This window comes from Bos taurus, chromosome 25, assembly GCF_002263795.3.
Source record: "Bos taurus isolate L1 Dominette 01449 registration number 42190680 breed Hereford chromosome 25, ARS-UCD2.0, whole genome shotgun sequence".
Lineage (NCBI taxonomy): Eukaryota > Metazoa > Chordata > Mammalia > Artiodactyla > Bovidae > Bos > Bos taurus.
The window spans coordinates 19,292,735-19,319,776 of NC_037352.1; the positions used below are offsets into that span (position 1 = coordinate 19,292,735).

Genomic DNA, 27,042 nt, shown 5'->3' on the forward strand with positions numbered 1-27,042 from the left:
TGTATTTTTCATTTCAGTTATTGTATTTTCCATCTCTGTTTGTTTGCTATTTAGTTCTTCTAGGTGTTTGTTAAACATTTCTTGCATCTTCTCCATTATTTTTCCAAGGTCCTGGATCATCTTCACTATCATTATTCTGAATCCTCTTTTCTGGGAGTTTGCCTATCTCCACTTCATTTGTCATTTTTCTGGGCTTTTGTCTTGTGCCTTCAACTGGGACACGATTCTCTGCCTTTTCATTTTGTGTAACTTTTTGTGATTGCAGTTTCGATTCTGGAGGCTGCTGGATTGTAGACCTTGCTTCTGCTATCTACCCTTTGGTGGATGAGGTTATTTAAGAGGCTTGTGCAAACTTCCTGATGGGAGAGACTGGTGGTGGGTAGAACTGGGTCTTTCTCTGGTCAGCAGGGCCATGCTCAGTAAAACTTTAATCAATTTTTTTGCTGATGGGTGGGGCTGCACTCCTTCCCTGTTTGTGTAGCCTGTGGTGACCCAGCTCTGGAGTCTATAGGTTCTATGGAAGGGCCAATGGCAACCTCCAAGGGGGGCTCACATGAAGGGATACTTCTTAGAAGTGCTGCTGCCAGTACTTTTGTCTCCACAGTGAGCCACTACTGCCCGATATCTCTGCAAAAGACCCTGCAACAGTAGTGGGTAGGTCTGGTTCAGCCACCTCTGGGGTCACTGCTCCTTTCCTCTGTGTCCTGGTGTGCATGAGATTTTGTGTGTGCCCTCCAAGACTGGGGTCTCTGTAGAAGTCTCGCAATGAAATCTTCCTGGTCTTCAAAGTCAGATTCTCTGGGGATTTCTAGTCCCTTTGCTGGATATCCAGACTGGGAAGCTTGATATGGGGCTCAGAACGTTCACAATAGTGGGTGACCATCTGTGGTATTATTGTTCTCCAGTTTATGCATTGCCTATCCAGCAGGTATATGATTTCATTTTATCATGATTGCACTCCTCCTACCATTTTGTTGTGGCTTCTTTGTCTTTGGATGTGGAGTATCTTTATTCTGTTGTTGTTGGGTTCCAGCATATTCCTGTCTATGGTTGTTCAACAGTTAATTGCAATTTCAGTGCTCTTGCAGGAGGAGATGAGTGCACATGTGTCCACTTCACCATCTCGAACCAGTCCTCAAAAAGGGATGTTCTTGAATCTTGCCTTGTTTTTATAGAATTATTTTATAGGCTTATATCCTCCCTCATTGTCAGGACATTTATCACAGCTATCAGCCTGCTTTCTAATTAAAGCCCTCCAGGTCCTGCTGACATTGCAGGTCACTGATCTCCATGTCAGGGAACTTTCCCCAATGCAGGGCAGAGGTCCTGCTCCAAATTATGATTATTTTAACCCTTATATTTGGTGTGTTTTTACTACTTTTTTCTCTTGATCACATTTACAATATCTGGTGACTTTTAGTGAATGCTGGACATTATGTTAAAATACTAAAGTCTATGGAGGATTAAGCTAAGATTATCCTTCTGAGTGGCTTTATTTATTAATTTGCTCAGTTATATTCAGGATAGCTGACTTTAATAGGATTGAAGGGATATAATATTGATTTAGTCTTATAAGACCTGATCTATTGTATTTATCTTTACTCTTAGCATATAACCTCTTAAATGTACCTGTTGAAAGACTGAGAGTATTTCCCAGATCTCTCTGTTCTTAGTGAGCCTTGAACTCTAGTTTTTCTCCCGGAATGAGATTTTTTTTTTCCTCCCTGATTCTTTACTTATTTCCCTCAACATTTTAAGGATCATTTTATCTTCAGTTTGTTAACCTTTCACCTTTTAGTCTTGGAAATCAAGAAATGATTTTTTTGTGGAAGCAGCATAAAGCAAGCTTCTCATTTTCTTTTCAGCTACTAAAACAAGAGCCATCCAGAATGTTCTGTACAAAAGCCACATGGTATATATTTTAGGCATTATAGTCCACATACAGTCTCTGTGTTCTCCTTCTTCCTTGTCCTCTTTCTTCCTCCTCCTTGTCCCCCTCCCTCCATCTCCACCTCTTCCTTCCCTCCACATCCCTCTTCTTTTTTTCCTCTCTTTCTTCTTTCTTCTTCTCTACCTTCATCTTTTTCTATATTATTTTTCATCAATTAAAAATGTAAAAATAATTCTTAGCTTATGGACCATAAAAAAAAGCTTCATGTCTGATATGGCCCATGCTCTGAGACTGAGTATAAGGCTCACTTCTATCAGCTTCTCTATCTTGAATTTTTATACTGTGACTTCTTAGATAAGCTTGAAATATCTGTTTTTTATTCTAAGCATCATGAAACATCTGTAAGTTCTTATTAACTGTAGTCTTTTCCTCACTTTCAGCTATGCTTCTCGACCTTCTATTTCTACAACTGTAAGAAGGGAAAAGTAGTATAAAACTTTTGACTAGGTGAGTTTTCTTTTTCTCTCAGGTCTTTGTATTTCCAAAGCTAGTTGCTTTGCTAATTTTCTGATTCATTCAACCACATTTGTTTTATAAACACAAAATTTTTCAGGCTTTCTGGTTTTTCTTAATAATGATTTGTTTTTCTTAATCGTCAATGTTAGAAGTAGAAGTCCCTGCAAATAAGACATACAGATGGACAAAAGGCACATGAAAAGATGCTTAACATCACTAATTATTAGAGAAAGGCAAATCAAAATTGCCATGAGATATCACATCAGTTCAGTTCAATGGCTCAGTCATGTCCAACTCTTTGCAACCCCATGAATTGCAGCACACCCAGCCTCCTTGTCCATCACGAACACCCAGGTTCACCCAAACTCATGTCCTTCGAGTCGGTGATGCCATCCAGCCATCTCATCCTCTGTCGTCCCCCTCTCCTCCTGCCCCCAATCCCTCCCAGCATCAGAGTCTTTTCCAATGAGTCAACTCTTCTCATCAGGTGGCCAAAGTACTGGAGTTTCAGCTTTAGCATCAGTACTTCCAAAGAACACCCAGGACTGATCTCCTTTAGAATGGACTGGTTGGATCTCCTTGCAGTCCAAGGGACTCAAGAGTCTTCTCCAACACCACAGTTCAAAACCATCAATTCTTGGTGCTCAGCTTTCTTCACAGTCCAACTCTCACATCCATACATGACTACTGGAAAAACCATAGCCTTGAATAGATGGACCTTTGTTGGCAAAGTAATGTCTCTGCTTTTGAATATGCTATCTAGGTTGGTCATAACTTTCCTTCCAAGGAGTAAGTGTCTTTTAATTTCATGGCTGCAATCACCATCTACAGTGATTTTTGAGCCCCCCAAAATAAAGTATGCCACTGTTTCCAATGCTTCCCCATCTATTTCCTGTGAAGTGATGGGACCAGATGCCATGATCTTCATTTTCTGAATGTTGAGCTTTAAGCCAAATTTTTCACTCTCCTCTTTCACTTTCAAGAGGCTTTTGAGTTCCTCTTCACTTTCTGCCATAAGGGTGGTATCATCTGCATATCTGAGGTTATTGATATTTCTTCCAGCAATCGTGATTCCAGCTTGTGCTTCTTCCAGCCCAGTGTTTCTCATGATGTACTCTGCATAGAAGTTACATAAACAGGGTGACAATATACAGCCTTGATATCCTCTTTTTCCTATTTGGAACTAGTTTGTTGTTCCTTGTCCAGTTCCAACTGTTGCTTCCTGACCTGCATATAGGTTTCTCAAGAGGCGGGTCAGGTGCTCTGGTATTCCCATCTCTTTCAGAATTTTCACAGTTTATTCTGATCCACACAGTCAAAGGCTTTGGCATAGGCAATAAAGCAGGAATAGATGTTTTTCTGGAACTCTCTTGCTTTTTCGATGATCCAGCAGATGTTGGCAATTTGATCTCTGGTTCCTCTGCCTTTTCTAAAACCAGCTTGAAACTGGTTTTTGCTGAAGCCTGGCTTGGAGAATTTTGAGCATTACTTTACTAGCGTGTGAGATGAGTGCAATTGTGCGGTAGTTTGAGCATTCTTTGGCATTGCCTTTCTTTGGGATTGGAATGAAAACTGACCTTTTCCAGTCCTGTGGCCACTGCTGAGTTTTCCAAATGTGCTGGCATATTGAGTGCAGCACTTTCACAGCATCATCTTTCAGGATCTGAAATAGCTCAACTGGAATTCCGTCACCTCCACTAGCTTTGTTCATAGTGATGCTTCCTAAGGCCCACTTGACTTCACATTCCAGGATGTCTGGCTCTAGGTGAGTGATCACACCATCGTGATTATCTGGGTCATTAAGATGTTTTTTTGTACAGTTCTTCTGTGTATTCTTGCCATCTCTTCTTAATATCTTCTGCTTCTGTTAGGTCCATACCATTTCTGTCCTTTATCGAGCCCATCTTTGCATGAAATGTTCCCTTGGCATATCTAATTTTCTTGAAGAGATCTCTAGTCTTTCCCATTCTGTTGTTTTCCTCTATTTCTTTGCATTAATCACTGAGGAAGACTTTCTTATCTCTCCTTGCTATTCTTTGGAACTCTGCATTCAGATGCTTATATCTTTCCTTTTCTCCTTTGCTTTTCACTTCTCTTCTTTTCACAGCTATTTGTAAGTCCTCCCCAGACAGTCATTTTGCTGTTTTTGCATTTCTTTTCCATGGGGATGGTCTTGATCCCTGTCTCCTGTACAATGTCACGAACCTCCATCCATAGTTCATCAGGCACTCTATCTATCAGATCTAGTCCCTTAAATCTATTTCTCACTTCCACTGCATAATCATAAGGGATTTGATTTAGATCATACCTGAATGGTCTAGTGGTTTTCCCTACTTTCTTCAATTTCAGACTGAATTTGACAATAAGGAGTTCATGATATGAGCCACAGTCAGCTCCCGTTCTTGTTTTTGCTGACTGTATAGAGATTCTCCATCTTCAGCTGCAAAGAATATAGTCAATCTGACTTAGGTGTTGACCATCTGGTGGTGTTTGCTATGATGAGTGTGTTCTCATGGCAAAACTCTATTAGCCTTTCCCTGCTTTATTCCGTATTCCAACGCCAAATTTTCCTGTTACTCCAGGTGTTTCTTGACTTCCTACTTTTGCATTCCAGTCCCATATAATGAAAAAGGCATCTTTTTGAGGTGTTAGTTTTAAAAGGTCTTGTAGGTCTTCATAGAACTGTTTAACGTCAGGTTCCTCAGCATTACTGGTTGGGGCATAGACTTAGATTACTGTGGTATTGAATGGCTTGCCTTGGAAACGAACAGAGATCATTCTGTCATTTTTGAGATTGCATCAAAGTATTGAATTTTGGACTCTTTTGTTGACCATGATGGCTACTCCATTTCTTCTAAGGGATTCCTGCCCACAGTAGTAGATATAATGGTCATCTAAGTTAAATTCACCCATTCCAGTCCATTTTAGTTCGCTGATTCGTTGACGTTCAATCTTGCCATCTCCTGTTTGACCACTTCCAATTTGCCTTGATTCATGGACCTAACATTCCAGGTTCTTATGCAATATTACTCTTTACAGCATTGGACCTTGCTTCTATCATCAGTCACATCCACAACTGGGTATTGTTTTTTCTTTGGCTCCATCCCTTCATTCTTTCTGGAGTTATTTCTCCACTGATCTCCAGTAGCATATTGGGCACCTACCGACCTGGGGAGTTCCTCTTTCAGTATCCTATCATTTTGACTTTTCATACTGTTCATGGGGTTCTCAAGGCAAGAATACTGAAGTGGTTTGCCATTCCCTTCTCCAGTGGACCACATTCTGTCAGACTTATCTACCATGACCCGCCCATTGGATGGCCCTGACGGCATGGCTTAGTTTCGTTGAGTTAGACAAGGCTGTGGTCCATGTGATTAGATTGACTAGTTTTCTGTGATTATGGTTTCAGTGTGTCTGCCCTCTGATGCCCTCACAACATCTACCATCTTACTTGGGTTTCTCTTACCTTGGATGTGGGGTATCTCTTCACGGCTGCTCCAGCAAAGCGCAGCTGCTGCTCCTTACCTTGGACGAGGGGTATCTCCTCACTGGCCACCCCAGAAAGACAGAAACGATTGGAGGTAACAGAAGCCAAAGTTATTAAGAAGAGGTGGCAAGAATACACAGAAATACTGTACAAAAAGATCTTAATGGCCCAGATAACCACGATGGTGTGATTACTTGCCTAGGGTCAAACATTCTGGAGTGTGAAGTCAAGTCGGTCTTAGGAAGAATCACTATGAACAAAGCTAGTGGACATGATGGAATGACAGCTGAGTTATTTCAAATCCTAAAAGATGATGCTGTTAAAGTGTTGAATTCAATACACTAGCAAATTTGGAAAACTCAGAAGTGGACATAGGACTGGAAAAGTCTGTTTTCACTCCAATCTCAAAGAAAGGCAATGCAAAAGAATGTTCAAACTACCACACAGTTGGAGTTATTTCACATGCTAGGAAGGTCATACTCAAAATTCTCCAATCTAGGCATCAACAGTACATAAACCGAGAACTTCCGGATGTACAACCTGGATTTAGAAAAGGCAGAAGAACCAGAGATCAAATTGCCAACATCTGCTGGATCATAGAAAAGGCAAGATAATTCTAGAAAACCATTGACTTTTGCTTCATTGAGTATGCTAAAGCCTTTGACGGTGTGGATCACAACAAACTGTGGAAAATTCTTAAAGAGATAGGAATACTGGACCACCTTACCTGCCTCCTGAGAAAACTGTATGCAGGTCAAGAAGCAACAGTTAGAATCGAACATGGAACAACGGACCGATTCAAAATTGGGAAAAGAGTACATCTAGGCTGTATATTATCACCCTGTTTATTTAACTTATATGTAGAGTGCATTATGAGAAATGCCCACCTGGATGAAGCACAAGCTGGAATTAAGATTTCTAGGAGAAATATCTATAACCTCAGATATGCAGATGACACCCCCCCCTTACGGCAGAAAGAAAAGAGGAACTAAAGAGCCTTTTGATGAAAATTAAAGAGGAGAGTGAAAAATCTGGCTTAAAACTCAGCATTCAAAAAACTAAGATCGTGGCATCCAGTCCCATCACTTCATGGCAAATAGATGAGAAAACAATAGAAACAGTGACAGACTATTTTTTTGGATTCCAAAATCACTACAGATGGTGACTGCAACCATTAAATTAAAAGACACTTGCTCCTTGGAAGGAAAGCTATGGCAAACCTAGAGAGCATATTCAAAAGCAGAGACATCACTTTGCAGACAAACATCCATATAGTGAAAGCCATGATTTTTCCAGTAGCCATGCACGGATGTGAGAGTTGTACCATGAAAATGGCTGAGCACCAAAGAACTGATGGATTTGAACTGTGGTGCTGGAGAAGACTCTTGAGAGTCCCTTGGACTGCAAGGATATCAAACCAGTCAATCCTAAAGGAAATCAACCCTCCATATTTATTGAAAGGACTGATGCTAAAGTTCCAATACTTTGGCCACCTTATGCTAAGAGCTGACTCACTAGAAAAGACCCTGATGCCAGGAAAGATTGAAGACAGGAGGAGAAGGGGACAACAATAGAATGAGATGGTTGGATGGCATCACCTACTCAATGGAGATGAGTTTGAGCAAGCTCCAGGAGATGGTGAAGGACAGAGAAGCCTGGCATGCTACATCCATGGGGTTGCAAAGAGATGGACACAACTGAGTGACTGAACAATAACAACAGCCACTATGGAGAACAGTACAGAGGTTCCTTAAAACACTAAAAATAGAGCTACCATTTGACCCTGAAATCCCACTGTTGGGCATATACCAAGAGAAAAACATGTTTCACAAGGATACATGCACTCCTATATTCGTTGCAGCACTATTTACAATGGCCAAGACATGGAAGCAACCGAAATGTTGCTTCAGCAGAGGAATAGATAAAGAAGATGTGGTGGATATATACAGCAGAATATTACTCAGCCATTAAAAAAGTATGAAATAATTCCATTTGCAGCAACATGGATGAATCTAGAGATTGTCATACTGAGTGAAGTCAGAGAAAGAGAAATATCATATAACATCCTTTATATGCAGAATCTAAAAAGAAATGATATAAATGAATTTATTTACAAAACAAAGACAGACTCGTAGACTTAGAGAATGAACTTACTCCTCCATGGGGAAGAATGGGGAGAAGAGATAGTTAGGGAGTTTAGGATTTACATGTACACTCTGCTATATTTAAAATGGATAACCAGCAAGATCCTACTATAGATCACAGGGAACTCTGCTCACTGTTATGTGGCAGTCTGGATGGGAAGGGAGTTTGGGGGAGAATGTATACATGTATATGTATGGCTGAATCCCTTTTTTGCCCACCTGAAATTGTCACAACATTATTAATACATTCCAATGTAAAATAAAAAGTTTAAAATGCAAAAAATAAAGAAGTGGAAGTCCTTACAAATCAGTTTCGGGACTGACAGTTTGAAGGAAGAAAAGAAGTTTGAGAGAATTAATACCGAGTATTAATTAATGTATTTCACATTTTCTCAGTGAAATTTAGCTAAAATGTGTGAGGTGTATGTGGACTGTTAACAGAATAAAGATTTTTCTATGTATTTTTATTTTTTAATTAAATATAGTTGATTTACAATATTGTGTTAGGTTCAGGTGTATAGCAAAGTGATTCTTTTCTGTTATAGGTTATTGCATGATAGTGGATATATTTTTCTGTGCCATATCTTTGTTTCTTGTTTTTTAATATTTCATAGTGTGTATCTCTTAATCACATACTCCTAGTTTATTCCTCCCCCTTTCTTCTTTGGTAGCCATAGGTTTTTTTTTTTTGTTTGTTTTTTCCTATGTGTCTGTTTCTGTTTTGCAAGTTCATTTGTAGTATTTTTTAGATTTTGTATATAAGTGATATCATAGTATTTACTTTTGTCTGACTTCATTTAGTATGATAATCACTAGGTCCACCCATGTTACTGTAAATGGCATTATTTCATTCTTTTTATGGCTGAATGATAAAGGATTAATATTCTTTATCCATTTATTTGTTGATGGACACTTAGGTTTCTTCTGTGCCTTGGCTATTAAAAATAACACTGCTATTTACATTCAGTTCAGTTCAGTTCAGCCGCTCAGCCATGTCTGACTCTTTGCAACCCCATGAACCACAGCAAGCCAGGCCTCCCTGTCCATCACCAACTCCCGGAGTCCACCCAAATCCATGTCCTTCGAGTCGATGATGCCATCCAACCATCTCATCCTCTATCGTCCCCTTCTCCTCCTGCCCTCAATCTTTCACAGCATCAGGGTCTTTTCCAATGAGTCAGCTCTTCTCATCAGGTGGCTAAAGTATTGGAGTTGCAGCATCAACATCAGTCCTTCCAATGAACACCCAGGGCTGATCTCCTTTAGGATGGACTGGTTGGATCTCCTTGCAGTCCAAGGGACTCTCATGAGTCTTCTCCAACACCACAGTTCAAAACCATCAGTTCTTCCGCGCTCAGCTTTCTTTATAGTCCAACTCTCACATCCATACATGACTACTGAAAAAAAACATAGCCTTGACTAGATGGACCTTTGTGGACAAAGTAATGTCTCTGCTTTTTAATATGCTGTCTAAGTTGGTCATAACTTTCCTTCCAAGGAGTAAGCATCTTTTAATTTCATGGCTGCAACCACCATCTGCAGTGATTTTGGAGCCCCCCAAAATAAAGTCTGACACTGTTTCCACTGTTTCCCCATCTATCTGCCATGAAGTGATGGGACCGGATGCCATGGTCTTAGTTTTCCAAACATTGGGTGCATTTATCTTTTTAAAATAGAGTTTTCATCTTTTCTGAATATATGCCTAGAAATGGAATTGCTGGATCATATGGCAACTCTATTTTTAATTTTTAAAGGAACTTTCTTACTATATTCCATAATGGCTACATCAATCTACTTATACCCTCTTCAGCATTTATTGGAGAAGAAAATGGCAACCCACTCCAGGATTCTTGCCTGGAGAATCCCATGGACAGTGGAGCCTTACAGGCTATAGTCCAGGGGGTCACAAAGAGTTGGACACAACTTAGTGATTAAACCACCACCTCCAGCATTTACTATTTGTAAACTTTTTGAAGAATAAAATTCTTAAGTTAAATGCTCAAAGCTTGTCAGAGCTATTGTGGGAATGGGAAAAAAAATATTAGGCAAATAAAATTATTTGGTTCGCCCTCTCTAAAATCCATAGTTAATGATCTGTATTGCGTGCTGAACCCATGGTCAGTATTATGTTCTCATTCCAGGTGATCTGAAGACCTATTTGGTGGATAGTCAAAAATGTATTTACTCGTGCATTATTGCATTTTCCATTGAGGTTAATGGAAATGAAAATACAGTTAACTTTTGGTTCAACGATGAGGCATACCATTCATCACCATTATCTCTGGCTGTATTAGACAATGTCATTTTTATGTCACTTTCTGGCCCTGATGCTTCCATTACAGTCGTCAACAAACCTCAGCCTGTACGTTCTGCTTCTAGTGGACCTAAATATTCGTATGTATACTTTTTTCATTGAACTTAAACTTTAAGCTTTAAATAGATCCCTTCTTCCCTTTCCAACCAAGTGTTTTGTTAAAGGTTAACTTTAAAAGTTAATTGAAATAGTGAAATAGCTGCTAATAATAAATATAATGTATAATAATAATTAAAGTTATTGTTAGAAATTAATGTTTCCCACTTTATTGCTTTACCAATGTGTCTGCTTTATTCGTTCTTTTGTAGAATGATGACAGGAACACAAATAGCCTTAAATTTGTATTTTGGTGTGAGTATTCTTGTCAGTGGCTTTTGTCTCCTGACAGTGAATGAGAGAGTCACTAAAGCGAAGCACATTCAGTTTTTGAGTGGGGTGTATGCCCTTAATTTCTGGCTCTCTGCTCTGCTGTGGGACTTCCTCATCTTCTTCATTTCCTGTTGCTTACTATTGGTGAGTGTCAGACCAAGTATTTTAAGAGTTCATTCTCTGTTAAACACCAGAGGATTCTTATATGGCTAATATTAATTTAAATATACATCTCTCAAGAAAGATAAAAATTCTTTGGCTCATTATGTCAGAGAATCCTTTGTTGAATGCATCTCATAGTGAAATTTTTCTATTTTCTATTACTTTTTAATAAAAGATTACTGTCTGCTGACACATAAAGGTGTCTCTTGATCTGGCTTCTTATGTGCTTGCTCTTTCATATGTAGTCAGCCCAAAGCTTCTACAATTATTGAAGGATATAATATACACACTAGAAGACCAGTCCCATATTGAACAAAACAAATACTTTAAAATTATTTTCCTTCTGGTCCTGGTGTTTTCCCATCTTATTATCTGTTGTAATTATTTGTTATAAAAGAGATCCTTATGCTCAATTTTTACAGTTTCCCTCAAGAGATTTTTAAATTTTATGCCATCAACTGTTTAAATTTTATGTTTCTGTTTTTGAATATTTGAATGTGGAATAGATAATGAAGAGCTATTGAAACTTTTATTACTAAAAGCAAAATTAGGAGGATTTTTGGTCTGTTTATGCTTGTTGCTTTCATCTCTCTTTATACCTGGTGTCTTTCTTCTCCACAGCTAAATTTCTATCCTATGAGAAGGTCAATGAGCCACTGCTGTGAAAGTTAAAACAAACCTGTTTGTTTCTTTTAAGAGAGATGTACTGGCTGTAGAGTTGGAATGCTGTAACTTTTGGTTCTGAGGAAGAGCTAAGCTACTACACGTTAGAAAAGTCAAAGGATTAGAGGCTTAAGGTGGTATGGAGAGCTCCAGGGTAGAGAGGAAAGCCTGATGTTTTTCTCTTTGTCATATGCACTACTGTAGCCAAGGGGCTCAATGCTACCCTCCTCTCATGGTTTGCCAGATAGCCACTTACCAACTTTTTGAGGCTACTAGTAATTTTTGCTACTACATGAACTAACTGGGGGAGCTAATGCAGATATTACCTCATGTGCCATGATTTCCCTTCTCCATTCGCTACCAAAACTTACTCCTCACCCTATGCATACATTGCACAAATTCTAAAACTTATTTATTTTAAAAAATTTCTGATTGCTTTAGCTACATTCCACAGCTATAATATATTATTTTATAAATCACTAATTTCCAAATATTTTCTAATTTCTAAAATACCTTTGAACTGTGAGATTTTCTAGAAATGTATGATTTGATTTCTAGGCAGTTTGAAAATATATTCATAGCTTAATACCACTTTTATTGGAGATTATATGAATATTTTCAATCATTTGAAATATATTGAATATATATATTGAATATATCATGAAATATATATTCATGATCCAGCATGTGGTAAAATTTTATAAATATTTTATATGTACTTGATAAGAAAATATACTTGTGATTTCCAAAGGGGAAATTTTTTCCAAAGGTGTAATTGTTTTTCAGGCTAGCAATCTAGTTTGGTCCATTCTAAGAAGTTTGGGCTTATGGCATCATCTTATTTTTTTCCTATTTAAATAATCTATTTTTGTTTCCTCTTTCTCCCTTTTTTCTGCTCTCTATTAACTTGTGTTAATGCTTCTTTTAGCAACTGCCTTAAAAATTAACACACACATTTGGTTAATTACAAGCTATTGCTTTTACCACTTCCCTAACAGTGGTAAGATCTTGTAGCCTTATCATTTCAATGACTCCCTCTGACTTTTTGCATTACTATAAGACATTTTCATTTCTACATACCCAAAAGGTATTATCACTTTTTATTCATAGAGTTTTTTTATTGCTCTGCATTTTTATTCTGAAATTTTATATGACGTCAGTTTTCTCTTCCTGAAGAATTTCTTATGATAGTTTCTTTAGGAAAGTTATGGTGACAAAAAAGCTTAGATTTTATTTGCATGGAAATTATTTCATTTTCTTTACCTTTTGAAGAATATTTTCCTGAATTTCCTCCTCCTATATTTTAATAATATTCCAATGTCTCATGGCTTGCTTCCATCAGTTTTTAAGAAGTCAGTTTTGGTGTTTTTACTATTACTACTCTTTGGAATGTAATATATCTTTTTTCCCCACTGATTTTTAAAAAGATTTCTCATTTTTACTTAGACTTTTATCTTTATTACTATATTTATTGCTATACTGGGGTTTTTTTGGCATTTACCCTGTTTGGAGTGCTCAGAGCTTCCTGAATCAAAAGTTTGGTGAGAATTAATTGTTTAAAATAACCTTACACAACCTCTGAGAAACAGTCTTAGACCTATAGCAGTTGCTCTTTAGGAGAATCCCAAAAAAGGAAAAGTCACATTCAAAATAGTAGGAAATTTTATTGCATTTTGACTGGCCCTTGACTCAGCACCTTCCTCCTGCAGCATCATCTTGGTCTATTGGAGATGGCAATCCAGTTGCTAGTTATCTCCCTCAAAGTGAAGGAAGTAGAACATAACTTTATTTACAACATTCTGACCTGTCTTGAGAATGTTAAAAGAATTGGTCTCTGTCTAGCCTAACTTGAATCTCAGATGGAAAGGGATGAAGGAGGGATGGATTGGGAGTTTGGAATTAGCAGGTGCAGACTATTATATGAGAATGGATAAACAACAAAGTCATACTGTATAGCACAGGGAACTATATTCAATATCTTGTAATAAACCATAATGAAAAAGAATATTGAAAAGTACATATATTTATGTATAACTGAATTACCCTGCTGTATAGCAGAAATTAACACTGCATTGTAAATCAACTATATTTCAATTTTTAAAAATGTATTGGGATTTCCCTGGTGGTCCAGTGATTAAGAATCTGCCTTGCAATGCAGGGGATGCAGGTTCAATCCCTGGTTGGGGAACTAAGACCCCACATGTTGTGGAACAACTAAGTATGTGCTACAACTACTGAGCCCATGCACGACCAGAGAGTCTGTGCACCACAACCAAAGAATCTGCATGACACAACAGAGCCAAATAAATAATAAGTATTAAAAACTGTATTAAATATGCTCAAAGACCTAAAGGAAAATACAAAGAACCAAAGAAAATTAGGAAAGTGATATATGAGCAAAATAAGAATAATAACAAACAGAAACTGTAATAATAAACCAAACAAATTCTGGAGCTAAAATATATAATAACTGGTTGAGAAAAACCCTGAAGGATTTCAACAGAAGGTTGAACAAGCAGGATAAAGAATTAGCAAGCTTTAAGAAAAATTAAATTACCAAGTCAAAAGAGCAGGAGGAAAAAATAATGGCAAAAAGTAAATCAGGCCTCAGAGAATTATGGAGTTCCATCAGCTGGATCAATTACACATTATGGGAGTCCCAGGGAGAAAAGAGAGAAAGAACAGGTGAAAAGATATTATTTAAAGAAATAATGTCTGAAAACTTCCCAAATTTGATGAAGGACATGAATCAAAAACCCCAAGAATCTCAAAAAATAGCATGTAAGAAATAACCAAACAAGACCCATACTGAGAAACATGATAATTACACTGCTGAAATTCAAAGACAAGGAGAGGATATTCCAAGTGAGAAGTAACTCCCTGTGTGTCCTGAATAATATTAATAAATAATATTACTAATCAGTTTCTTAATAAAGATTTTAGAGGTCAGAAAGCAGTGGAATGACCTATTGAAAATATTGAAAGAAAAAAGTGTCACTGAAGAATTCTATATCCAGCAAGCTGTTTTTCTAAAACAAGGAAGAAATTAAAACATTTTCAGATAAATGAAAGCTGAGGGACAACTAGGAACTCCAAGATCAAGGGTTCTGATTGATTTGTTTCCTAGTGAGAACTCTCTTCATGGCTTGCAGATGGCCACCTTCTCACTATGTCCATACATGGGAGGGAGGGAGAGAGTGGTCTTTCTTCTTCTAAGGACACTATCCCATCATGGAAGCCCCACACTCATGACCTCATCTAAATCTAATTACATCCCAAATACAATCACATTGGGACTTAGGGCTTAAAGATATAAGCTGGCAATATGAGGGGGGAGACATAGCGTTCATCCATAACACTAAATGAAATTTTGTTTGCCACTCCACTTTTCTACAAGTTTTAAAAGACAAATGTATAAAAATAGTTACAAATCCATATTAGTGGTTTACAATGTATAAAAATGTAAGTTGTAATATGAATAACAAAGAGTTGGAAGGAGTTGTATAGTAGTAGAACTTTTATATGTTATTAAAGTTAGGATGGTATCAATTCAAACTGGATTATTATAACTTTAGTATGTTATATGTAACTCATGATACAAAGGAAATAGCTATAGAATACACACAAAAGTAAAAGACAAGGGATTCAAAACATGTCAACAGAAGAAAACTGAATTAAAAATAAGACAATAACAGAGAAACTGAGGGACAAAAATGAATTACTTAAAAAATAGCAAAAGTAAGCAAAAATAGCAAAAGTAAGCAAAATGACAAAAGTAAGCCTTTATCAGTAATTATTTTAAATTTAGATGGATTAAACTGCCCAATCAAAAAGTGCATATGAAAAATTGATTAAGATAAATGATTTAACTATATGTTGTCTAAAAAAGACTCATTTAGATCTAATGAATAAAAGAAAGAAAGAGCTGAAAGTGAAAAAGTGGGAAAAGATATTCTATGCAAATAGTAAACAAAAGGGACCTGAAGTAGGTATACCAATATCAGACAAAATAGGCTTTATGTTCAACAGTATTGAAAGAAATAAAAAGGGTAGTGTCTAGTGATAAAAGGAGAAAATCACCCTAAATAGCTAAAACAATTTTGAAAAAGAAGAACAAAGTTGTAGTACTCACTCTTCCTAATTTCAAATCTTACTACAAAGCTACTATAATCAAAAGAATCTGGTACTAGTATATAAACCAATGGGACAGAAATAAAACCCAGAAGTAAACTCTTTCATATATGATCAAACGATTTCTGACAAGAGTTCCAAGACTATTTAATGGGTGCAGAAGAGCCTTGCAACAAATGATGGTGGGAAAATTGCATATTCGCATACAAAAGAATGAAATTGGATCCTTATCTTAAACTGTATACAAAACTTAAGTTCAAATGGATAAAGTTCTAAATGTAAGAGCTAATACTGTAAGATTTTTTAAAGAAAACAAAGGGGGAAAATCTTATAACATTGGATTGGCAGCGGTTTCTTGGATGTAATGGCAAAAGCACAAGCAGAAGAAAGAAAAAGATAAATTAATCGGACTTCATGAAAACTAAGAAAACACATAAATCAAAGGGCATTGTCAACAGAGTGAAAAGGCAATCCACAATATGGAAGAAAATATTTAACATTTTATACCTGCTAAGGAATTAATACCCAGAATATATAAGGAATTCCCCAAAATTAACAATAACTCCAACAAACCCAATTCAAAAATGAGCTAGAGCTTGAGTAGACATTTCTGCAAAGAAGGCCAATAAGAGCATGCAAAGATGCTTGACATCAGTAATCTTTAAGGGAATGCAAACCCAAAGCAGTAATGAGATACTCCTTTGTACCTATTCAGATGACTACTATCAAAAAGAGAAAATGACAAGTGTTAGGAAGGATGTGGAGAAACTACAACACTGTGCACTGATTGTGGGAATCTAAAATGGTAAAGTGAAGTGACGTCGCTCAGTCGTGTCCGACGCTTGAAGCTACTGTGGAAAACAGCTTGGCACTTCCTCAAAAAAATAAACAGCATTACCATATGAGTTAGCATTTCCACTAACAGTGGAATTCCAAAAGAATTGAAAGCAGGAATTTGAAAACATTTGTACATCATTGTTCATAGCAACATTATTCACAATAGCCAACTAGTAGAACCAACTCACATGTTCACTGATGAAAACATGGATAAATAAATATGATATATACATACAATGGAATATTACTCAATCTTTAGAAGTACTAAAATTATCGTACATGTGCAAGCAATTGAATTCATTCTATATCACTTGAAAGTCTGCTCTGATAGAAACAAAGTTGTCATGTCCATAATACCCAAATATTTTCACTAATGTTATATTTGCTTTTTGTTGCTTTTTCTATTACCATTGAAAATTTGCTACCAATCACGTAGTAGATCTTATCAATATAACATTGCTGTTCACGTCTCAAATATCCTGTTATGTAATCATTTATAGTTCAAAATAGATAACCCTAGAATATTTGGCAAAACCACAATTAATAACTTACAAGATGCAGACCTCTGGAAACTTGTTTTCCTTAATAATTCTGTAGGTTCTCTCTTTCCTTACAGAATCCCCTTATAGATCCTTATAGATTCCTTATAACTTTGGACTTCCTTGTTTGCTTCTCAACTGAGTGGCTGAGATAGGAAGAGGAGGGTTAGGAATACAGTAGAGTCAAGAGGCAGAATCTAAAAATAGAAAATTGTGAAAAGTAGGTCCCTTAACATCACAGCTTACAGCTGCCAGAATTAAAACCTTAACAAAAGTTTTCTTACTAGGAATATAACTTCTGGAAATATTGAGAGTGAGTTTGTTTGGGGTTGGGTGAAGAGGCAGAAAGAATATACTTTGATCTTGTTCAAGAACAAAATGAAACTATTCCAAGTAGATAAAAGCAAGTAGAAAGTAAAATAAAGGGGTTCTTCTCACTGATAAGGAAAACATGGAAGTACCTCACTGCCATGATCACAGATCAAATTATTTGATTCATAAATAGCTCTGCATTCTAACAAAGAAAGATTTATCCTTCTCTGGGTTTATTGACTTGTGTTCTCATGTATTATATTGCATAGTTTTCTTCAGTTTGACTTTATTTCTGTATTCTGTGTCTCAGGTGGTGTTCACGTTCTCTGACTTGAAGATATTGGTCACAGGTTACCGCCTTCTGGATACTTTGTTCATCTTCATGGTGTTTGGCTGGGCTGTCATTCCCTTCATGTACCTGATAAGTTTCCTGTTTTCTAGTCATACCAGTGCCTACGCCAAGCTCGTCATATTTAACTACTGTGCAGGGATTTTTGGTGCAGTAGCAGATGTAACTATATCCTCAATTCAGGGTAAGGACTTAAAACAATTTCCCCTTTTCCACAGGAATAGTTATGGAGGAATTGGCTTAAAGAATGGAACATTGCAAAGTTGTTTGCTTTGGGGTTTCTGGGGAAGTTTTATGCTAGTGTTAATAACCATATTAAGTGTCACTAAAATTATACGAATTGTGTTGTGTACAATGCAAAACAAATTATGACACTGATATTTTTGCTAACCCAATCCTCTTCCTTCAGGCTTATTTTGCATGGCATTTGCAGAATATTTATCTCTTTATTTTCCTCTTGATTTTGAGATTAAGGAGAAATTGACTGGACTGGCAAAGATATCACATAGGAATTTCTTAGGAGATAGAATGTTGGCATGCCTTTATTAAATCACTCTACAAACATTACTGTGATCTGTTTTAAGTAATCCAGCTATCCTTGGATTTGCAGAGACTGAGAAGAATAAGCTTCCAATCCATTATTGACCTTAGATCATGCCCTCCCATGAAATAATTAATTCCCTGAGCTAGCTGAAGATCTATTATAATATTCATTGTATACCTATTCAAGGGGGAATATTAAGCCATGTGAGAAATTATTGATTTCTGAATAGCAGACTAAGAAACATATAAGAGGATACTTAATCACATTGCTATTAATTAGTCTGTATTTGTTACTGTAGTAAGTTACCACAAAATTAGTGAATTGTGCAGATTTATTATCTTACAGCTTTTAAACAAATAAGTCTCATTGGGTAAAATCAAACTATCTGCAAGGTTGCATCCACTTTGGGGAGGTTTAGGGGAGAATTTGTTTCCTTGCTTAGAGTTGTTGGCAGAAATTCAGTTCCTTTATATTATAGTCCTGAAAAATGTTTTTTTTCTAAAATGGATTTTTTCCTTTATTAAGAAAAGAAGAGCTCACCAGTGAAAGATCTCATCTCACACTTGGAGTTTTCTTTGTGGGAAGTTTTGTTGTTAATTATAAATTTATTTTCTTCTTGAGACAGGGCTATTAAGATTTCTTATACCTCCTTGTGGAACTTTTGAGAGGTCATCTTTTTCGAAGAACTTTTGCATTTCATCTAAGTATCTAAAACTATTGGCATAAAGTTATTCATAACATTTCCTTATGATTCTTTAAGGTCTGTTTGTAAGTATTGATAACTGCTCATTCATTCCTAGTATTCTATATTCATTCACACTCTCCCACCCTTTCTGTCCTATCAATATTTGCCACTTTTTTTTGCCTTTTCAAAGTGTTGCCTTTTGGTTTTATTAATGTTGTGTGTTTTTATGTCCTGCTTTATGAATTTCTGTTCTTATATTTATTTTCCTTTTTTTTTTCTGTTACCTTGGATTAAACTGGCTAGGCTTATTCTACCTTTGTAAGACCAATTATTACATGATTTTAAACCTCTCTTCTTTGGGATATATGAGCACTTAAAGCTATAAAGTTTCTTCTAGGTACTAATTTAGTTGTATCCCACACATTTAGATATGTTGTATTTTCAGTATCATTGCGTTAGGAATATTTTATAACTTTTCTTGTAATTTCTACTTTAACCAAATGTTCAATGGCTTTCTAGGATTTTTTGTGATCATTTTTTTAAAATTTATTTTGTACTAAAATTGATCTCAGTTCATAGTTCAGTCTTTTAAATGTAATTATACTCTAGGACAACTTCTCTGCTTAATCACTATTGGTCTGAAGTACAGAAAATGTTCATGTCCCATTCAAGGCAGTTCTAAAAGCCCCTAAAATATTAGATTTTTATTAGAATACCCTGGTGAACTATCTCAGAGCTGTTACTCAGTATGCCTACATATGACATGTGACACAAAATGATTATAAAATATATACTAACCTGACTTCCTATAGTAATAAGGTGTACTCTAAGAAATATTTCTAGGATAGTTGGTTTAGCATGATTTCTATTCAGTTTCATAGTGCTATAACTTTATAGGGTCATTTGTTTTCTCAGGGACAATGACCTGCTTATTAATATTCTCTGAGGAGAGTTATACACAATTTAAAGAGTGCCAAAATGCAAAATAATATTCAGTCATTATAAATTCAGTATTCTGATACTCAAAGTCTTATTATACATTTGCTTAAAATGAGAGGAGATTAAGAGGTAGTCTTTGAGCAAAATAAGAAGAAATTATGGTGAACCAAACAAATTAAAATCATAATAAATGAAATGAAAAAAAATTCATGGGAAGGTTTCAAAACAGATTTAATCAGGCCAATTCTGTGAACTTGGAGACAGGACAATTGAGTCTAAGGAAAAGACAGAAAAAATAGTGAAGAAAAGTGAATAAAGTCTAAGGGATTGCTAGGACACCATTAGGGAGATTTTATATATATATTGTCCCAGAGGAGACAAAAAGAGAAAAGGAGGCAAGAACAATATTTCAAGAAATAATAGTCAATAATATCCCAAATTTGATAAAAGATATGAATCTACAAACACAAGAAATTCAGCAGTCTCCATCTAGAATGAATTTAGAGATCCTCATGAAGACACATTGTAATCAGTCTAGAAAGACAAAAAGGGTGACCTTGAAAACATCATGAAAGAATTAACTCACCAAGTTCAAAGAGTTCTTGATAAAATTGTGGATTTCCCTTTAAAAACCATGGAAAACAGAAAATTGTGGAATTAAAAAAAAAAAACAAACAAACAAACAGAAACCTTATCTATCAAGAATTCCATATCCAGCAAATCTGTCCTTTAAAAATGTAGAGAAAATAAGAGCCTCCCAGATTTTAAAAAAAGGCAGGTAGGTACATTACCACTCAACTTGTATTACAAGAAGTGTTAAAAGGAGTCATTCTGGATGAAATAAAATTATGCTATAACATAACTTGAAGTTGTATGAAGAAATAAAGACCTTCAATAAAGGTAACTAGGTAAAGAAATATGAAATCAAGATTATTCTATTTTTCTTTTGTAACTTTACACCTTGAGAAATGAGTAAAATAAGAGAAAACTAAAGCCAAAGGCAGCAGAAGGAAGAAAATAATAAAGATTAGAGATAAAAGAAACAGGGAAACTAAATGGAAATTCTTTGAAAAGAGCAACAAAATTTAAGAACTACAGCTAGATTGTCTAAGGAAAAAGAGAGAAGGAAATAACTACAATCAGAAATGAATGTGAGGAATTTACGTTTGATTTTCCAGAAATAAAAAGTTGTACAAGACAAAAATTAGATAACTGAGATGAAATGGAAAAATTCATAAGAGCACAAAAATAACCTAAACTGACTGAAGAAGAATTAGAAAATCTCAGTAGACCTCTAACAAATAAAAAGATTAAAAGAAGAATGAAAAATCTCACAACAAAAAGAAGCCCAGGATCAGATGGTTTAACTGGTAAGTTCTATCAAACTTTATAAGTAACATGAATTTTCCTAAAACTTTTTAAAAATAGAATATGAGAGAACAATTCCTAACTCATTTTATGAGGAAACCATTTTCCTATAGCAAAGGCAGATAAAGATATCACAAGAAAAAATAATTAGAAACAAATACCTTTTGTGAATATATGTGCAAAAGTCTCTGGGAAAGCAGTAGCAAACAAAACCAACAGCAATTTAAATGATTACACCATGACCAAGTGGAATTACACCAGAAATGCAAGGAAATTTCAACAAAACAAAATCAAATCATTCATTGCCAAAATAATGGGGAAAAAATCCCACATGATCATCCCAACTGATTCATAAAAGACATTTGACAAAATTCAGTGTGCTTATATGGTAATACACCCAGATAATTATGATTTTCTCAGAATGACAAAGGGTATTTATGTAAAAACTACAGGTATACTCAATGGTAAAAGACTGAAAGTTTTCCTTCTAAAATCATAAATAAGACAAGAATGCTCCCTTTCACCATGGCTATTCAACATTGAGTTGTAATTGTAGCCAGAGAAATTGGATGAGAAATAAAAATTTTTAAACATGTAAGTTGGAGAGAACTAAAACTGTCTCTTTTCACAGATAGAGTGATTTTTATAGGGAAAAGCCCAAAGAACCATCAAGATGGTTACTATAGCTAATGAAAAAACTAGCAAATTTTCAGATTACAGGATTAACACATAAAAATCAACTTTGTTTCTATACACCAGCAATAAAAAATTTGAAAATGAATTAAAGAAAGAAATTTCATTTGTAATAGCATCTGAAATAATTAAATACCTAGGAAAAATTCCAACCAAGGATATGAAAACTTGTGCTGAGAACTGTAAAACTTTGCTGGGAAAAATTAAACAAAACCTAAATAAATGGGAAAATATCTATCTTCATAGATTAGAAGACTTAACAATGTTAAGATAATACTACCTAAAACAGTCTACAGATTCAACACAAATTCTATACAATTCCAACATCCTTTTTCACAGAAATGAAAAAAATCCTAAAATTCATGTGAAATTAGAATGGGCTCAGGGCTTTCCTGGTGGTTCACATGGTAAAGAATCTGCCAGCAATGTTGGAGACCTGGGTTTAGTCCCTGAGTCAGGAAGATCCCCTAGAGAAGGCAACTCACTTCAATATTCTTGCCTGGAGAATCCCATGGACAGAGGAGCCTAACAGGCTACAGTCCATAGGGTCACAAAGAGTTGGACCCGACTGAAATGACTTAGCACACAAAATGAACAGAACAATGTAGAAAAACAATAAAGTTGGAATTCTATGTTTCTTGATCTTGAAGCTTTTTACAAAGTTACAGAGTATTTTGGGTCAAGATGGCAAAATAGGAGGATCTGGGGTTTGCCTCTATCCACAAATACATCAAGAATACATCTACAAGTGAAATAATTTGCACAGAGTACCTACTGAACATTATTAGAGAACCTCAGACACCTAATAACTGGGAAAGATCCCCTAATAACCTGGTAGGATGAAAAAGAGGAAAACAAGGTAAAGAGGAAATAGAATGGGACATGCACCCCTTGGGGTTGCTAAAGGAGATGGTGTTACTGCCCATAGGAAAGCCCCCTCACTAGTGGTAAGATCAGATGAAATAGAAGGGAAGATTCAGGGGCTACCAGAGGAAAGTGCAGCAGCAAGCCCATGTCAGACAGGTCAGAGTGAGACTCACTCAAATGGTATGTGCCACAGCCCTTTACGCCCCAGCCTGAGACAAGTATCCACTGGTGCTGGTGGGGAATGGATGCTGAAGCATGGAATTTGGAGAGCAGATGTAGGGAGAGGACTGCTGTTGGCTGCATAGAGACAGTCTGAGGGGATTGGAGTGAGGACCTATGCAGCTGGGAATGCTTCTGGAGGAAGCATAGACTGCCATGGAAGCAAGGCACCATTGTTGAGTGGCACATGCAGAAAGGGCAGCCATTATGGCCTCTCTCCCCATACACCAGTCCCTGCCTCTGCAGGCACTGAGAGGGGCTCCTGCCAGAGTGAGCACATGCCCCAGGGGTTGCTACCATGTCACTCTTATGTTTGAGCAAGCCCCCATGCTCCAGTCCACCACCACCTCCTGCCAGACCCTGCCACTGTAGGCTGTAGAGGGGGCTCTGACCTAAGCAAGAAGACAAGTAAGCCTCAGTTAGTCACAGCCTTCATCACCCCCTCTCACCTGGGTGGGGAGCAGATGTTGGAGGGTGACCCACATGCAGAGATGTGACCAAAACCAAAGCTGAGCTCTTGGGGCTGTGTGACTTAAGGAAGCAGGATTAAAATCTCTCCATACAGCTGTGAAAGTCACAGATTAAACACCCATGATTGGTTTTTTAAATATAACACCTGTGGAACGTCTGAATGGAAAATGAGTGCTCTCACATCAGATATGGGTCTAGCTTTAGTAGTTGTGGTCTTTGTGGACACATACATGTGGGAGTTGGTCTAGGTCAGAGTCTGAGCTCCCCAAACAGCAGCAGTCCCCAAACTTTTGGGAAGCAGAGAACAGTATTGAGGAAGACAATGTTTTTGGGGTAGGGGAATGGTGCAGGCAGTAATACAAGTAATGGGGAGTTGAAGATGAAGCTTCACACACTTGCCCACCTCTTACCTATATCTATGCATCCTGCTTCCTAACAGGTCACAGACTAGTAGTGGTCCATGGTCTAGACCTACAAAGAGGTCTTGGAGGGCCTCTTATGAGGGTAGAATTTGGCTGTGGCTTGCTCACCTGGCTCAAAATTGGGAAAGGAGTACATCAAGGCTGTATATTTTCACCCTGCTAATTCAACTTATATGCAGTTTATATCATGCAAAATGCCTGACTGGATGAAGCACAAGCTGGAATCAAGATTCCTGGAAGAAATATCAATAACCTCAGATATGCAGATGACACCACCCTTATGGCAGAAAGCAAAGAGGAACTAAAGAGCCTCTTGATGAAGGTGAAAAAGGAGAGTGAAAAGGCTGGCTTAAAACTCAACATTCAAAGAACTAAGTTTATGGCAACTGGTCCCATTACTTCATGGCATATAGATGGACAAACAATGGAAACAGTTACAGGTTATTTTGTTCAGCTCCAAAATCACTGTGGATGGTGACTACAGCCATGAAATTAAAAGACACTTGCTCCTTGGAAGAAAAGCTATGACAAACCTAGACAGTGTATTAAAAAGTAGAGACATTACGTTGCCAACAAAGGTCCATATAGTCAAAGCTATCGTTTTTCCAGTACTCACGTATGGATGTGAGAGTTGGACCATAAAGAAGGCCGAGCATTGAAAAATTGATACTTTTGAACTGTGGTGCTGGATAAAACTCTTGGGAGTCCCTTGAACAGCAAGGAGATCAAACCAGTCAATCCTAAAAGAAATCAACTCTGAATATTCCTTGGAAGGACTGACACTGAAGCTGAAGCGCCAATACTTTGGCCACTGATGTGAAGACCTGATTCATTGGAAAAGACCCTGATGCTAGGGAAGATTAAAAGGAAAGGAGAAAGGGATGACAGAAGATGAGATGGTTGGATTGCATCACCAATTCAATAGACCTGAATTTGAGCAAACTCTGAGAGATAGTGAAGGACAGAGAAGCCTGGTGTGTTGCAGTCCATGGGTGGCAAAGAGTCAGACATGACTGAGGGTCTGAACAACAACAACCCTTTGGGGGCAAGGGCATTGATAGCAGAGGCCCCAAGGAATGATCGCTCTTGTTGTTATTGCTCTATTTATTTTTTACTTTTACTTATTTCTATTTTTTCATATATTTTGTGTTTCTATTTTATTTTGCTTTTTGTTCTGTTTCTGTCTTTTGTTTCTTTGTGTTTTGGGGTTTTTTTTTTTTTAGGTTTGTTTTTTCTGGGTTTTTGTTGTTGTTTGTTTGGATTTTGGTTTTTTGCTCTTGGTTTTATTCTGTTTTGGTCTCATGGTCTTTGTATGTTTGGTTGTTTTCTTGTTTCTTTGTGGTCTTTGTTTTTATTTGGTTTTATTTTTATTGCTTGTCTTGATTTATATTTGTTTCCTTTTGTTGGCTCAGTATGACTTGCAGGGTCTTGGTTACCCATTGAGGGGTTTAACCTGAGGCCTTGTGGTGAAGTGCAAAGTCCTGGCTGCAGGACCCACCAGGTAATTCATGCCTCTGGAGAGTATTGATTGGCATGACCTCTCTCAGAGGTCCTCATCTTGGCATCAAGATCTGGTTGCACCCAACTGTCGGCAAACTCCAGTGCCAGAACACCTAAGGCCAAACAACCAGCATAACAGGAACACAGCCCCACCTTCAGCATACAAGTTGACTAAAGTAGTACTAAGCTCACAAACACCCCAAACACATCCCCTGACATGGCCCTGCCCACCAGAGAATTAAGACCCAGCTCTACCTACCAGAAGGCATGCACTAGTTCCTTCCAACAGAAAGCCTACACAAACCCCTCGATTGCACTCACCCACTAGGGGGCAGACAGTAGAAACTGGAGCAACTATGACTCCGCAGACTCCAGAAAAGAAGCAAAAAACACAGTAAGTTAGACAAAATGAGATGGCAAAGAAATACGTGGCAGACAAAGGAGCAATGTAAAAATCCGCAAGACCAACTAAATGAAAAGGAGCTAGGAAATCTACCTGAAAAATAATTCAGAATGATGATAGTAAATTTGATCCAAGATGTTGAAAATAGAATAGAGGCACAGATGGAGAAGATACAAGAAATGATTAACAAGGACCTAGAAAAGCTACAGAACTCCAATTTAAAAACAAACTGTGATGAACAATGCAATAACTAAGATACAAAATACTCTGAAAAGAATCAATTGAATAACTGGATCAGAAGAATGGATATGTGAGCTGGCAAATAGAGTGGTGGAAATTACTGCATGGAACTAAACAAAGAAGAAAGAATATGAAGAAAAGAGGACAGTCTTAGAGACCTCTGGAATAATACTAAAAGCACGAACATTCAAACTATGGGGGTCTCAAAAGAAGAAGAGTAAGAGAAAGGAGCACACAGAATATTTGAAAAGATTATAGTCAAAAACTTGCCTGACATGGAAAAGAAAGTTAACACCCACCTCCAGGAAGCACAGAGAGTACCATACAGGATAAACCCAAGGAGAAACACACTGAGACACATATTAAACTAACAAAAATTAAATATAAAAAATTAAAATCAGCAAGGGAAAAGCAACAAATAACATACAAGGGAAGCCTCATAAGGTTATCAGCTGATACTTCAGCAGAAATTTTGCAGGCCAGAAGGGAATGGCAGGATATACCTAAAGTGATAAATGTGAAAAACTTAAAACCAAGAATATTCTACTTAGCAACGCTTCTAGTAGATTTGGATTTGATGGAGAAATAAAAAACTTCATAGACAAGCAAAAGCGAAGAGAATTCGGCATCATCAAACCAGTTTTACAGCAAATGCTAAATGGACTTATCTAGGTAGAAAACATAAGTCAGTCAGTGAGTCAGTTCAGTCGCTCGGTCATGTCTGACTTTTTGCGACCCCATGGGCTGCAGTGCACCAGCCTCCCTGTCCATCACCAACTCACAGAGTTTACTCAAACTCATGTCCATTGAGTTGGTGATGCCATCCAATCATCTCATCCTCTGTCATCCCCTTCTCCTCCTGCCTTCAATCTTTCCCAGCATCATGGTCTTTTCAAATGAGTCAGTTCTTCACACCAGATGGCCAAAGTGTACTATTGGAATTTCAGCTTCAGCATCAGTCCTTCCAGTGAATATTC

The 27,042-nt window shown here is 37.0% G+C and overlaps 1 protein-coding gene across 3 annotated transcripts in view; it reads left to right on the forward strand.

Moving 5' to 3' along the window:
• The window catches only part of ABCA14 (ATP binding cassette subfamily A member 14), a 270,053-nt gene that overhangs the window by 188,552 nt on the left and 54,459 nt on the right, over positions 1–27,042 (forward strand). For all 3 annotated transcript variants that reach the window (XM_024985457.2, XM_059881559.1, XM_059881558.1), the window contains 3 exons: positions 10,180–10,432; positions 10,661–10,865; positions 17,676–17,898. In XM_024985457.2, the coding sequence (XP_024841225.1) occupies positions 10,180–10,432; positions 10,661–10,865; positions 17,676–17,898 (681 nt within the window). The remainder of the gene's footprint in view (positions 1–10,179; positions 10,433–10,660; positions 10,866–17,675; positions 17,899–27,042) is intronic.